The sequence below is a fragment of the Lipophrys pholis genome (assembly GCF_963383615.2).
Source record: "Lipophrys pholis genome assembly, chromosome: 12".
NCBI classification, from domain to species: domain Eukaryota; kingdom Metazoa; phylum Chordata; class Actinopteri; order Blenniiformes; family Blenniidae; genus Lipophrys; species Lipophrys pholis.
Window position 1 is genome coordinate 21,776,042 of NC_137641.1, and position 15,384 is coordinate 21,791,425.

The following is a 15,384-nucleotide window of genomic DNA, read 5'->3' on the forward strand; positions in this document are numbered from 1 at the left end:
AGAATTTCACATCTGCTCAAAATCCCAAAGCAAAACATGCAAGCAGTCACCCACAAAGGCAGACACAGAAGGCATCTGGATAGTTTTAATACATTTTAAAATGCAAAGGGTTCCGTGAAAGCATGATGCATGAGAATAAAACAGCTTGAAACCTACTTCTCTCATGGGTAGAGCCAATTAATAACGGTATCATATTAGATATGGGGATTTTTGCTCACTGGCCTGTCAGCAAAGAGTAAAAATTAATAATATATATAAAAAAAACATTAACTCATAAATACCATTGACTTGAACATCACTAGTGAAAAAAACCTTTCAGGTGAGCGTGCAGCAGGTAACAACCCCCCCCCCCCCCCCCCCAAAAAAAAACAAACAAGCACAAAAGCGTTCAGGCAACAAGAAAGCCATGGGGTGTGATGCACCTTTAGGATGTCTCTAAAGTGGCAGTGCACTTTATTAAAAACAACAACATTATAACGGGTAATAGCTTTTCTTTGTTTTCAAGTGTCAAAATCAAAACAAAAAACATGGGATCACCATTTAAATATACTGTGAATCCCTTGCATTTCATTTTAAAGCAATTAAAAGAAAAGGTAACTAAGAGGACCACAACTAGTTTGAGATAAAACTGATGATTTCGTTGATGTTTTGAAATAAGCAAAGAAGATTTTGACTAAGGTCGATTCACACGGGCAGTCCAGAAGACTTTATATACAAATGTGCACAATCTCTTTGCTTCCTTCTCCTCTCTTTAATTCATCTTCTCAGTACCCCCCCAATCCTCTTTTCATCTCGTAACACTCACTGCATGAGCCTTCTGAAAGTTCTCAAACAGCCGGTCTGAAAAAAGACACAACCTCATATTCTGAGGTTATTTAAAGTCTGGTGTGCCCAGACAGAGAAAGGAAACTCCCTTCACAGCACAAGCCAACATGGGTACTATATTACAGAAAACCCCAAAGCTTCCCGTCAAGTAATAGATAAATAAATAAGTTTATGGAAAGTGCACAAAAATGCCCGTTAGTTGAAGTTTAACAGTGCCTATTGCACACATTTCACAACATGAAGGGGAAATGCGGGCAGGCAGTTGATTAAAACGGATCAGAAATTAATCTAATGGTTTAAAGCTTTCCGTGAAAAAAAAAAAAAAAAAACACACTATAATCCTTTTTCCTGTAGCTTTTGAAGTCAATGAACCAAAATGTAATACAATTATGAAAATTTGTAAGTTGTGCTTTCACTAACCGCTCCCCTTCGTCTGAAGCAGCAATGTTCTGTACCGATGTCCAAGCTGGACCCGCCCCGGCCCAAAGCCACATGATCTGCTGCCAAGTGCCGGAAAAGTCCAATAATGTTAGGAATTCCCTCATCCGCTACGCATGACTCCAATTACAGCCTGCAGGTCTCTGAGCAAAGTTTCTGCTCATTGAAGATTGAAACACCTTGGCACGGAAAGGAGGAGTGGGAGCTTTCCTCGTAACTGGATGAGACGGAAGTGGTCAGGTACAAACATGCCCATGCAGACGCAAGCATGCACACCAACAATGTTTAGTGTTGTGATACAAAACGTATTAAAAATGATTTGCAGATGAGCAGACACAAAGGGCCTGGAAGCGGTGTGTAATATGTGAAACCTGAGAGCACTGACGACTGCTGTGCCATCACTTCCCTGCAGGAAAGAACAGGGAAAAAAAGTGAGGGAAGAAAGAGAAAAAGGGACGTGTCTGCCAAGTAACACACAAACGTGGCCCTGCCAGTGCTTTGTGCCTAATTTGGCCCCATTCATGCAAAATCAAAATAGGTCTGATCCGGAAAATAAAGATTACTCTTGCTCAACTTTTATAATGTAATTAAATAATAATTGAATATTGCAATTCCTTCAGTGTTCTTTGTACAACCAGAAAGGCAAACACACACACAAGCTCATTTCTGATGGGAAAACACATGTAAAGTTAAAAATACTTTTAAATATCAGTGTCATTCTAAAATTTTCTGTGATCGTTTTGCATATTTTCAAACAAAAGCAAGTCTGGGCCCTACTTTTTAAGAAAACACCATTTCATTTTTACACAACTTGCCACCACTTTTGGTAGCTAATCAGTCTATTTTCTAACAAAACATTTTCACCTTAACTCCTGTGCAGATTACTTTGAAGTGAGACCTTCGAGCATGTTTAAGAGTGACACACAGTGTTCGAGTTCCAGGGATTGTAAAGGCTACACAGCATGCACCAGATTTGAAAGAATGCTCTCATTTACATTTTAGAAAATTAGGCCAAAACGGGAAGTGGCTTTTCTAGTGGGAGTCTGAAAACTAGCCTGGAGATTAACTGGCTAAGTCCAGAATGAGTTGAGGCCTAATGAGTTCAAAAGTTTTCAAGACCTAGAAAGCAAGTAGTTGCTCAAAGTTTTTGTCCAATTAGTTTTGTTTCTGAAAAGGTTTCAGCTCAGAAAACATTTTACCGAAGGCCTGATGTTTTAAGCTCGTGTGCCCAAACGTTTGTTTACACTTGTCAACACCTACACCAATCGCCAGGTAAGACATACAACATAAATGTCATTCTGAGCTTCCGCTGCTCTTTTCATTTTACTCCACGAATTCGAAAAAACAAATGGTGATCATCAATAAAAGGCAAAGAGGAGGGAAGGAAAAGAAGGCAGGGATAGCGAGAGATGAAAAGCCACAGTCAAGGAAAAGAATGCTCGGTTGGTGGCTCGGTCAGCATTAAAAATAGCTGCCAGCAAAGCAGGGAGGCTGCACACTGGAGAAAGCTGCAGAGTGGAAAGTGTAGAGGAGCAGCAGGAGGAGGACAGGAAACAAGAGGCAGGAGACGGTGGTTTATCATATGAAACCACTGAAGCAGCACTCTTCACTAATCCCAGGTAGCTAAAGCAGATCCATATAGCCACATGTGACTGGTGTAAAACTACCTTGCCTATGGAGATTTTTCGAAGAATTCAATAAGCTCTCGTGGGAAACATAAAGCTCTCGGGGCTGACTACAGAGGTGTAAAACAATTGTGTTGTGTGTGCTTGGTCTTAGCATGTGATCACATAAAGGTGATTGTATATTTCATGCGTGACAGCGAGCCACCAGCTAGAATTAAACCAGCCTGTAATTAGAATCAGCCATTTGGAAACCTCTGTACCAGTGACTCATACATTCTGTCTAAACACTGCTGCCCAGCCGCCACCAATGATATTTCACTCAGGCCAGCGCACAGCTCCCATCCCACATGGTAGTTTTCGAACGGATACACAACCAGCAACTAGTCTGGTTGATAGCATTGTCCACCACCTTTCACCTTCACAGATCCTTCCCACCAAAGACTCCCAGTTGGACGCACTTTTATTGCCTGACAAGTTCAGGACACCTCACAATTTCATGGAGCCAGCTGTGCCATTGCGATGTGAAATAAGTGATTTTCACAGCTGTCTCAGTGGGAGAGTAACACTGAGAACTTCAATGGAGAAAACCTGGACCACAGCCCTCGGTACACCGTCACACTACATGCTGTGACAAAGTACTGGCAGCCACACATCTAAATACTGGTACATCTTAGTGATAACAAAGTGACTGTATTGTGTAGCTTGTTGCAATTAGAAACAAGGCGTAGGATAGCTGTCTCGATGAAGCTGCCAAATGAGGCTGTAATCGGTTGTTTCATTTTTAGCATAGAATAATGTGAGCACCACTGCAGCACGATATTAGTGCACAATCACTGTCTCAAAAGTGTAATGTAATGAGCATAGTAGAAGTTGGATACTAAAGAAGTAAAACTTCATTCCTGTGTAAGATTAAATGCTTGTGACCCGAGATCTGTAAATCTCTCAAGGACTTTCTGATCTAAACATTACAACAATGCAGCAGGGCCTTAAGACTCAACCAAAGACATTTAGTTTCATTGCTAAGAGCAGGTAGTTCACTGCCCTGTACACTCACCATCCACTGCTTGTCTTAGCACCTGAAGTTTCCTTTGTCTTTCTTTGATTCGGTCATAAGCACCGGGGAGCCCGGAGCCTACAGACTGTGCTGAGTGATGGTGAGGCTTCCTACTCTTCAGCTCACCAAAGTCCAGGTAGTGAGTCTCTCTCTCCCTGGATGACCGGAAGGGTGACTTACGTCTGCCTATGGAGTGGGTACTTAAAGCGCTGCTTCCTCTTCGTGCATCCTCCAACGCACCAAAACGAAGTGCCTCTGGGTCAATGTATGCCAAATCCACAGAAGAAGCCCAGTTCTTCCTGGCCTGACTCGGCCCCAGTTCTCCACTGTAGAAGGCTAAAGACCTCCGGTCCAGTTCCACAGGCCGGCCTTTTTGCTGTGGGTGGAGTGGGTGCAGATGGGGATAGGAACGCTGCTGGAGTAAAGGGGGTTTGATGTATAAATCTATGGGGATTTCAGAGTTGGGTAGGGAATACTGTGGGGCTGCACCGCCATCCCCCTTCAGGAGATCCTGGAATGATAGTGAGCCCATGGAACGACTGAGGCCTCGGTTAAGAGACGTTTGCTCCTGAGTCTTGGTTCGGTATCGCTCCAGAACTCTGGGAGCAGCACTCCTTCCTGGGAGCAAGGAAAAAAAACAAGACATTATTCAACAATAGGAAAATATTCAGATTCCGAGTACATAAAATTTAGAGTAATAAATACACAAGTGTATAATCTTGAATAAAAGTACTCTTAAAATTCAGTGAAAATGGAGGTATCCATGGTGAGAGTAGCAATCAACAAGGATTTTAACATAGACTTCATTATACATTAGCACCACTTCAATCTGGCAACCAATCCGAAGAGCATGAACAACAAACATGGCACTATGGATCGTACACCTCCCTAGGCTTTGTCTCAGCCGACACTGCACCTGCTACAGGCCACCCACGATCCCTCTCCTTAACAACTTAATGCAGCCAAGCACATTCAATAAACGCTAGGTAAACAATATGCTTGTTCCAACAGACAGTCAGAACTTTTGAACTAAACATTGCTGATTTGACTGAACAGTTTGCACAGGTGCATTTTGATCAACACTTTACATTTCTCCTTAAATTCAACTTAGTCATTAATTGGCTTGCTTGTTGTAAACTTGGCCCTGCTTCGTTAAAGGATTAGAGAGGATTAAAAAAATGTATTAGCAGCAATAGGAAGCTTCTGTTATGCACAACCCTAACCCAGCAACGTGAAGAAAATACACCGTTACCAAGTTGCAAGTTTTCCAATTTCTTACATTAAAAACAATAACACACATTGTGATGCTAAAAACTAAAACATTTTCTATATACTTCCAGATAATCGATTGTGTCTTTGTAACAGTCAAATATAGAAACATCATCTTTGTTGATTGTCCTTAAATTCTATGATTGCATTTCTAGACAAGCTGCCCATAAAATTCCTTGAGTGTTCTTGTTTTAAAGAGACAAATTTTAACAGAGGGCAAGATTGTACAAGGGCAAAAACAAGAAGGGGAAGAACAGCAAAACCGAGAGAATGCAGGGGAACGTTGAGTTCAGGGAAAATGCAGCATGTGTTGGTTTAATCTAGAAAGCATATGCTTGGGAAACACATCAAAGACAGTGCAACCGTCTTCCAGGAACTCAGGAAACTACAAGTGAAAAGAGTGAAACCAAAAAAAAAAAAAAAGGCAAATTTTTCCAGTCAAATGTTTTTCTTCTATCCATCCATCAGCTATATGTGGGCTAGAGGCTGACCCAGTTGACAATGGGTCAGAGGAAGGGTTCGATCTTGAGAGGCCACTAATCAATCAAAGGCCTATTATGTGTATTTTTTTGAAGACCATTAATAGCATATGTTTTTGAGGTTATAGTACAGTGGCAGTACATATAGAGTTTTCTGTATGAAAGAAATGATACGCAGAACCTGACAGAATTCCCTGACCAGCATTTACAACTGAAACCGTCTGGGCTACAGAAGGGAAAAAGCTGCTCCTTGAGAAGAAAGACATTTAAAGACTGAGTAACACTCTTTGCATGTACTTTCCCTAAGGCTGGCTGGTGCTCAACCAAGGAAACAAAGCATTGATACAAACAGCAGACCAGAAGCTTCACTGGTGACTCCAAAATATGCAACTGTAATCAATGCCATGCTGTGCTGTGCTTACATAATCGGGACGACAGCCATGTTTGTACTTTGCTCTCCGATCCATGGCCTGGAAAAATGCCGGAGTTCTCTGAGAAACCACCGGGAAGATTTGGTCATATTTTCCTGAAATAAATCCGATTCAAGGCTGTAGTGCACCGCTCCCCATCTGCTTTCATTTCTTTCCAACAAGCTCAGAAAGTCAGGATGTAGATGTAGAATGGCTTAAATCTTACTCCAGAGTCCAACAACACATATTTCAAGCATTCTCAACTCAAGTCTCATATTAGTAGTAAAGGGTAAACCCATTAACACAACTTGTATAGTTAGGGACAATATAGGACTACCTATGTTACCTGGTACCAACAAAGTAGCAGTGCATTCTTGAAGTCATGTACACCGTGAGATGAAGCCATTCTAGTTCATATTTGGTCCAGCACAATCCTCAATACCTAACTTCCAGGTCAATATTTTGTACCTGCCACAATGATCACAAATAACATTGACAAACACACTCCATTCATTAGGAATCTGTGACCACTGACAAATCTGAATCAAGGTCAAAACTAAAGAGTCTTTTTAGGCCACAGGTCAGTGCATGTCAGTGCAGTTCATTTTACCTGAGGGCAAGCCTTTGCCTCTGAGCCGCTCCCGAATCTCTTTACTCCTCTCTGGGAGAGACTCCCTATCAGTCAGCAGACCATCCAACTAAGAAAAGGTTCCAAGAGTGGAAAAATGGAGCGGGAAAGATAAAAAAGCAGAGGTGAAAATATTGTGTGAGAGCAAAAAAGGGAAACAAAGTCAGTTTTTTTTCTCTCCTTTAGATCAAGCATGAACCCCGTTATCAGTGGTATAAGTAAACAAACCTACTGAGTTTTGCTTGCAGCGAATTATGACTATACCTGGGAAAGGCTGCCCAGAACCAACCGGACCAGTTTTCTGACGTAAGAGAAGGGAGGATCAGCACTGGAGTTTCTGATGTGTTTACTGCAGATGTCCAGCACCGTGCGCAGCGACATTCGACTCAGTGTGACGTCATCACACATGTTGAGAAGGAGGCTGTTTAGATGCTCCCCCAACTTCATAGGCTGGAGAATAAAGACAGCAAACATGAAAAGTGCAATATGAAAGAGCTTTGGAAGCATTTTGAAAACCGCTTCATAGATTATGTTGACTGAAAAGTGAGTGAGAAGACACTGCTGATGAGAATGAAACATTGAGTGATGAAATTTGCACAAATCTGCACAAACTGTGCCAAGTGTTTTGCACCTGACTGACTTCCAGGATAATATTGGGACACAGTGGAAAAATAGTGACAAATTAATCTTTTGTTATTGTAAAAAGAAATAATTAGCATTGAAGTTGACTACCAATATAAACATAGTCATTAACAGAAGTCTACATTACCCAATATAAACCTTCAGTTTAGTTAACCTCCATCCATTTACAAAAACATAGTCATTATAAAAGTGTACACAGAGTTGTAATTATTTACCTGACTTTGGGGAATTTCATAGTCTGCTCCCCAGAATAGGGTCATACCCAGAGAGTACATGTGCATCTGTGAATAGAAACATGCGTTAGGCTTCATAAACTGCATTGTGCTCATTGTGGTCTCGGTTTATTAAGATAAAACAATATTACACACATAAAGGAATGTAAAAGGCTAGTTTCATTCTGAACAAAAATTGGCAAAGAGCCTCTAAAGTATCTAGTCAGACAGCTCGGTTTGAAAAAAGAGACAGACTAATGCCCGAACAACTGCTGGAGAGTAATAAAAGTTCTATTCATCTTTTTTTTTTTTTTTTTTTTTGGAAAGGGAAAAGACAGGGGCTTTCAGCCTAAATCCAGAAACATTTTTCCATTTTCCTCTCCTTATTAACGTCTACTCAGTGCTTGGGAGAGGAATCGCTTCCTCTGAATGTTGGGCTTGGTAAAGGAAAGAATAATTCATGGATTGCCAAAGAATGCAACGTTGCTTTCAAGGTCTTTTAGGAACAGACATCCAAGTGCAGATTTAAAGGCACACTAACACTTCCAGAAAATGTGGAAACTTAACAAGGGCACTATGACCAGCAACAATACAACTCCATATGTTGAGAAAGAAAAAGGAAAATCGTGGCACTTGCAGCTGACGTCTGTTTACCCACAGCCTGATAATGAAGGAAACAGATTATATATTCTGCACTAAAATAACTCAGCTTGGGAGGCAAGCCCAGGGCTGGAAAACTGACTCAGCACAAAACAGTTTTGAGGTCTGTGGGGCTGTGCCAGAGATGAGAATCCAGTCATGCAAGCTTTTAGCTCTTCTACCAGAGGGGCAGAGTTGAAATGAGGGGGCGTGGTGATTCTGTGCATTGCGGGAGATACAGTTGCTTGTGGCTTTACATCATGATTGCTACAAATACACTATTGTAGCGTGGTGTTATTCAACAAGGACAAGTTCTCAATAACGTCGTTGCCTTGCGGGTGATCTACAAACACAGTTTAGCCCATTCACTTTCAATACAAATGTGAACTAACGAGAACTGAAAGTTAAAAAGAGAAAAGCAGCCATTTAAACATTAAAAACAACTTGTAAAAATGCATATCGTCATTAGTATTAAAGAGATAGATTTAATACATATAGTAAGACAGTTTTATGCATCATTTGCCTTTTCTTTGAAACTCTGAATGTCAGTGAGCAGCAGCAGAAACAACTTACTTGATGGTAATGCTGAAGCAGATTGAGGATTTCAGCAATGCTTACAACTAAAATAAAACATGTGGCACTTGTCGAGCTATTGAACAACGCTTTTATAAGTGAGTTGCTGTTGTGTTTGTTCAAGCTCATGCATGTGCATTCCTCCAAACAGGTTTCACACCATTTAAATGGCAGATGCGACGTGAAGGCGTTCAACACTTAATGTCAGCTAAAACGGATGTACACAAGTCAGAGTTCCAACTGTCATCTCCAATTTGAAAAACATTTGTGAGTAACAACACATCATGTCATACAAATAATAGAAAGCTGCAGGAGGTGTATTATTCGAAATCACAAGTGAATGGACACAAGATTTGGAGATAGGCATTATGAACTGACTAAACAAAACCAGAACAAAAAGGGTATTATAGTGGTGTGTACCTTCTCTATGTCGGAAACAGTGGCCAAGGAGTTCCCCTCCAGAACCTCTGGAGCTGTGAAGGCTCTTAAATCCTGCTGGGTTTCATACTCGGCTGTGAATGAGATGCCGCCAGAAGGCATGAGCAAGAGGGACCAAGGAGAGATAATGAAGCCCAGGGCTGAAGGGTCTGGAAATGAAAACAGACAATTAGAGCTGATATCAGAAACAAAGAAGGAAATACTATTTTAAGCTTCAGGCAATACCACACATCCACGAAGCAGTGTTTGGGTGTATTAATGTCCAAATAAAAGTATGGACCGATACGCTTAGCTTGATGCTCCAACCACTCTCTTTGTTTGCCCTCTATCATGACTTTTAAATCACTTAATCATTTTTTAATCTCTTTGTTGCAGGTAATACTTTATTTTGTTTTCTCAATATATGTAAAAGACTCTGGGAACTTTGTCTATGAAGGTGTGCTGTAAAACTGATTATCTTATCCTCAACTTCCTTATATACCACTTCATCCAGTTCAAGGTCACGGCCTGTACAGATTGGCCATCCATCACAACACAAACAGACAGACAAGAACACACACTTGCATCAACATCCACAAGCAATTTTAGAATCACATTAATGTTTTTGGAAAGTGTGAAGAAGCCAGAGGGTTTTCTTCTGCTATGAGGCGACAGTGCTAACCACTACAACACCACCAATCGGTTAAATCGATCACCATGAAGAAAAAAGTCAAGCAATCTGTTGACCATGTAACTACCAGCTGCAGAAAACATACACTTTTTTAACACAAATTTAAATAGATAAATATTTAAACCCAAAAAAATAAATTTACAGAGGTTTAAAAACTATATTTCTCCACCTTCTGCTTCTCTGACTTTACCACACCCCAAATCAATTACGCAAAGCACCTCACTGCTGGCTGCCATGTCACATTCGCGACAATACATTCAGGCTTCTCCAAGGCGATACACTGTGTAGCCTGAATACGGGATAACATATGCAGCAACGCTAGGATGTTTCTTGCTCAGGCTTTAGAGTGTATGAACATTTGAGATGATTGAAGTAAACAAAAACACATGTTGCTTTCTTAGCCTGCAAGAAAATAACTGGAGAGGCATGGAAGCAGAAAGGAATGGCTACACAGCGTAATTCCCTTTTCCTCCAAAGCCACAGCCACTGCAATGGTCGGCGAACGATTTAAAAATACACAAAGGAATGTTTGAGCAGCGCTGCAAAATTCTTTTCTTTGACTGATACTTAACTCCGAGAAGGAGCTCGGAGACGAAAAGAGGAACTCCATTTGAGGCTCCAAATATCTGCTTTCAAAAGCTGGAATTTACTAAGTAAATACAAGTTTCCTGTTTAAAACCCATGTGACCATTTGGAGATCCCACTTAAAGGTAGACTGGGTTACTAGGTGTATCCCAGACAAAGCTTTGCTCTGGACAGAAAGACACAAAGCTGAGAAGAAGCGTGTGTGACCAGGCTTGAACAGAATCATATTTGACAATCAATCAACTTTTCATGAACTGCACCAGAGGAAAAATTTACTTTTCAGATTGAAGCAAAAAATTTGACTTTTGCCTTCACCAGTTGATTCTCTCTTGACAACAAACTCTACAACTGTAAGTGCTTTGCCTAATAACAATGTAATAATCTTAAAACACCGCTGTGTGAGCAATGATGGAATAGACTTTAACGGCCTTACACAGAGGCTGGTATACATAAACAGCCAATGGAAGCTATCACGATCCAGATATTATAGCTGGTAGTTATTTTATTTTTTTTTTTTTAACACAATTACCAATTTAATTTAATAGCCATCATTTCACCTCAGGCCAAATGCGCTCACTGCACCGTTGAACGTTTGACCAACCGCATTTCAATCAGCATCCATACAGAACATCAGGGATTTCTTACAGGGCCAAATATGAAGCACTAAGTATAAATAGTCAGTGGTGCAAAATTGCATCTCATGTGCCATTAATCCGCAGCAGAGGAAGAGGCCCCCATGAAATGACATCACTGAGAGAGCGCAAGTCAAACCTCAAATGATGGAAAACAACATGGAAAGAGTAATGGAAAGATGTAATTTCTGCTGGTTTCATCAGGCAGTTCTTTTAAACAAGAAAAAAAAAAATATTGTTGCAATAACCATTCAGATCAGGCCAGTAGGTCATATACGTGTCGGGGACTAGCCATATAAATCTATATGTTTGCAAAAAGTTGCCAGCCCTAATGCACCGTAAACACATCATCAAAGCCACATATGTAGGGCAATGAAGAGCCTTGGCAGAGCATTAATCAAAGGGAAAGCAGGAAACAAAGAAAACGAGGTGCAAAAGACATACACTTAGGCGATGTTCACACTTGTGTTGTGGTCTGGACCAAAGTTAAAAGAATAAACTTTGCATTAGGGTTCAGTCCGCTTCACACTTACAGTGACATTTTTAGCTTCAGGCCAATTAATGTAAACAGACTGTAGAACAGCAGCTGTGACGTATATTCTATAACACAATTAATACAACAACGCAGTGGGCAAAGTTAAGTGCCGTGGCATTTTTAACTGCTACAAATTCACAGAAAGTCTAAATAATGTATAATGCAGTCAGAACAGAGCAGGAATTTCTCCATCATGGGATAAGCTGCTTCCATGGTTAGGCATGTCTTACGTTTGCTCCACTTACAGCTCTTTGGACAATAGTGCATTTACACTTCTATTGCACTTTAATTGAAGTGCACCAAAGTAGGTGAATACTGCTTTTCGAGAGGTCTACAAAATACCAAGAAAAATGCTACCAAAAATACGTGACGGATGGAAGCAACACAAAAACAGAAACTATATTGCCGGGAGGTAAAATACTGGGCACATCCTCCTAGTTTCATACCAATTCTTTTCCCTAAACATAAATGCTTATACAACAACTGCTCTATTCTCTGTTGGCTTTGTTTATTCATCACCTGAATTGTTTGGCACCACTAGAGTCTGAAGATGACGTTCAGGATAAAATGATCATTGTGCACTCGAGTTTGCTGTACTAGTTGACACCTTCGATTCATTGGACACAGACAGAGTGCAGTCAAACTTACTTAAGTTTCAAGAGCAGCGACTGATGAACTTATAAAGCTGCTAAATGGCCAACTCTTTTAGTTTAATAATAGTTTGTCTGTCCTGAGCTACTCTCACAAGGTGGTTCACGTAGATATGCAACATGGGGTCTCGAGGAAAATGGAGGATTCATTGTGAGGATACAAAGACAAAAGATTTTGTTATACATCCACATGTACACGCCAAACCCACTACAGCCAGAATAAGATTGATTATAGTGACATGAAAAGATGATCCTGGAAGCGAAGAGGCATTTCATTTCTGTCCTTCTTACGAATGAGTCCTTTATTCAGATGAACCCATGACAAAACAAAAACAAACTCCAAACAAATCAGAAACATTTGCACATAACCAAGTCAAACAAAATTGTTCTTATACAAACACAATAACCACCGCTGTTTACACGCAAGAACAAAATAGCCTGGCAGTGTGTGTATGCGAGTACAATCACAGTGTCCGTAACCCTGACAGTCCCTTTCAAAGCAGAAACAGAAACTACAAACATCTAAATAAGGAAATTTGGCAAAAACATTTAGTCTACATCAACAAAACACAGACATTGTTCTTGTCATGGATTCAACATGGTTAAACATAAAACAGAAGCAGCTCCACTCATCCCAAACTGCTGAGTTGTCACATTGAATGACATTTAAAAAAAAAAAAAAAGTTAGATAATTTTCAAAGGTGAAGTAGTCACTTTTATTAATCTACTCTGGGAGGCTTCTTTACATAGCTCAGTGACGAACTAAATAGCTGGGTTCAACATCTGCTGTTCAAATTTTAGCTTCACTCAGCAGTCTAAAGCTGTACACAGGAGAGTCTGCAATTTACTGAGAATAGCTACCCATCTACACGCTGGAAAAGGAAGGCAAGGGGTGCATTTACAATCTCAAACGCTAGCAGCACAATGCCAGACAAAGACGAAAATAGGCACAGACGGCCCACCTATCATCCTACAATCTCATCCCTAATAATTGGAGAATTCTATCTTTGTCGCCTCGATCATTACAATACAAGAGCATTTGAACACATTCCTCCTGTCGTGAATCTGACCTCAGTATGAAAGAATTATTCACAGGCACCACTGATAAGAGAAGCATTCCTACAACATGCCCTGATCACAACCAGTCAGCAAGTCCAGTTTGTTTACTTGGAAACACACATGGTTAGATCTCTTGTTAGCGTTCATGGAAATTTACATGGCCAAATGTCAACAGTTTAGATGACACAATTACAGTCGGTGTAATTAGTTGCACTAGAGTTTCATGCGAGAGTAGGTGCCACCCAAAATTTTCAAGCCACTGGAGGCTGCTGACTCACATCCTGTCCCACCGAGTATAAACTTGAGACAGGAGCTCTCCAGGCTTAGCTCTTTCAGATTTCAGAGACTTAACCCTTATTTTCGACAAGATTGTCAGCTCAGGTTATTTGTATCAAGAAAAAAGAAAAGAAAAAAGAAAAAAAGACAATAATAACATATCTGAAGAGATCCTGTCACTACAGTAGTCCAGCACCGACAATTTGTAACATCAGCAAACTACATTTCCTGTTCCCACACCCCTAGCTGGAAGAAAATAGTAAAAACGTCAGTTCATTTGCCTTAACATTTTTCTTTTTAATAGGAAGAGAAGAAGAAGGATATAAGAACTGGGTTAAGATCAAATAAAGCTCTGGTGATCGCATGTGAAACAACCTACCTTTGTGAAAAAGTTCTTGGAGGCTCTCTGCACTCTGGCTGAGAACTGCCCAGACCTCCTCCTCCTGGAGTGGGCCTCCTCGAACCTCCAAGGCTTCTGCCAGAGACACATGCATCTTGCCTGCACAAAGAGGGAAAACACAAAACAATTTCAAAAAACAAACACACACGCAAAAAAGGTTAAACAAAGCCAGAAAATGGAGATATATGGCACAAGCATTTAAAGAAGCCAATCTCTTACGATCCACACTCTACACATCAAGGATGGCCTGATAGTCATTTTTATATCAGTAAAGTAACCTTAAACACAACGGTATCTAATTCTGGAAAGGGATGATCAGCATTTTGTTCTCTTTCTGGCCTTCGGGAAAACCCTCACATTTTTTTCACAATACTGCCGTCTTATCATAAGCTGCGGCTGAGGAGGTAGACAACCACATGATCCACACACAAACGCACAAGATCTTTTACTTGACTCACATAATAGCAGTTTATTAAGCAGAAAAATCAAAAGCTTCAGAATGAAGATCACAGCTTTCTCCTGAGATGGCCAAAGCAAAATTCTTATTTTGTGACACGCCATTAAAAAGCATAACTGAGTCAGGCTCAGACGGTTGGTGGTCACACTAAAACTGTGGGAAGTCTAACAAACTCACAACTAGTGAAGTTTATCTTAATGTGTAATCCAATAACACGGAGCTGGCCAGCAAAAGGATTTTGCCTACCTGCCTGCCAGTATGAGGTTGAAAATGTTAATTTAGTAGAATGACTCACACAAGCTGAATTTATGCAATCATTTGATTTGATTATGAAATTAATACAAGTGTGTACACTATTTTTGCCAATAGTGAGCTAAGAGCCAGTCTAATGGGGTTTACAATGGCATGATACCAAACCTTAACAAAAAACTCAAGTTTCATACCATATAATACTCTAAATATATATACTCTCAGTGTTGCATTTGCAGGATTGTGGTTTTTCTTTTTTTTTATCTCAGAGACAATTCAAATTTAGACACATCAGAGCTTGAAGTTGTCATGATGCTGCTGAACAAACATGCAAATCATACGGGTAATGCAAAAGACCCAGGGCCGCATAAGCCAGAGAATGGACAAAAATGTGGCGTGGTTTGTGCTAATTTGTGTCCTCTCGAGAAAGACACTGTTGTGCTGTGACCACAACATGAGTGATAGCTTTTGGATTTGACAAAACAGACAGTGACAATCAATAGTTCCTATATGGTGTAAAGAGGCAATCTGTATTATCTGTGTCATGCTTAACATAAAACACTCAAATTCACATTATTATGGTTTGACTGACAAACTAGTCTTAACTTTGTAACGAGTGTGAAATCCATGAAACCATAC

At 40.3% G+C, this 15,384-nt stretch overlaps 1 protein-coding gene across 9 annotated transcripts in view; it reads right to left on the bottom strand.

Moving 5' to 3' along the window:
• Positions 1–15,384, bottom strand: part of ptpn13 (protein tyrosine phosphatase non-receptor type 13) — a 41,254-nt gene that overhangs the window by 21,556 nt on the left and 4,314 nt on the right. For 8 of the 9 annotated variants that reach the window (XM_080476342.1, XM_080476344.1, XM_080476341.1 and 5 more), the window contains exons 2-7: positions 14,019–14,138; positions 9,215–9,381; positions 7,586–7,651; positions 6,993–7,178; positions 6,711–6,798; positions 3,943–4,560 (exon numbers count right to left, since the gene is read on the bottom strand). In XM_080476342.1, the coding sequence (XP_080332468.1) occupies positions 3,943–4,560; positions 6,711–6,798; positions 6,993–7,178; positions 7,586–7,651; positions 9,215–9,381; positions 14,019–14,133 (1,240 nt within the window). In that variant the 5' untranslated portion in view covers positions 14,134–14,138. The remainder of the gene's footprint in view (positions 1–3,942; positions 4,561–6,710; positions 6,799–6,992; positions 7,179–7,585; positions 7,652–9,214; positions 9,382–14,018; positions 14,139–15,384) is intronic. The other variant, XM_080476345.1, reaches the window with a different exon arrangement.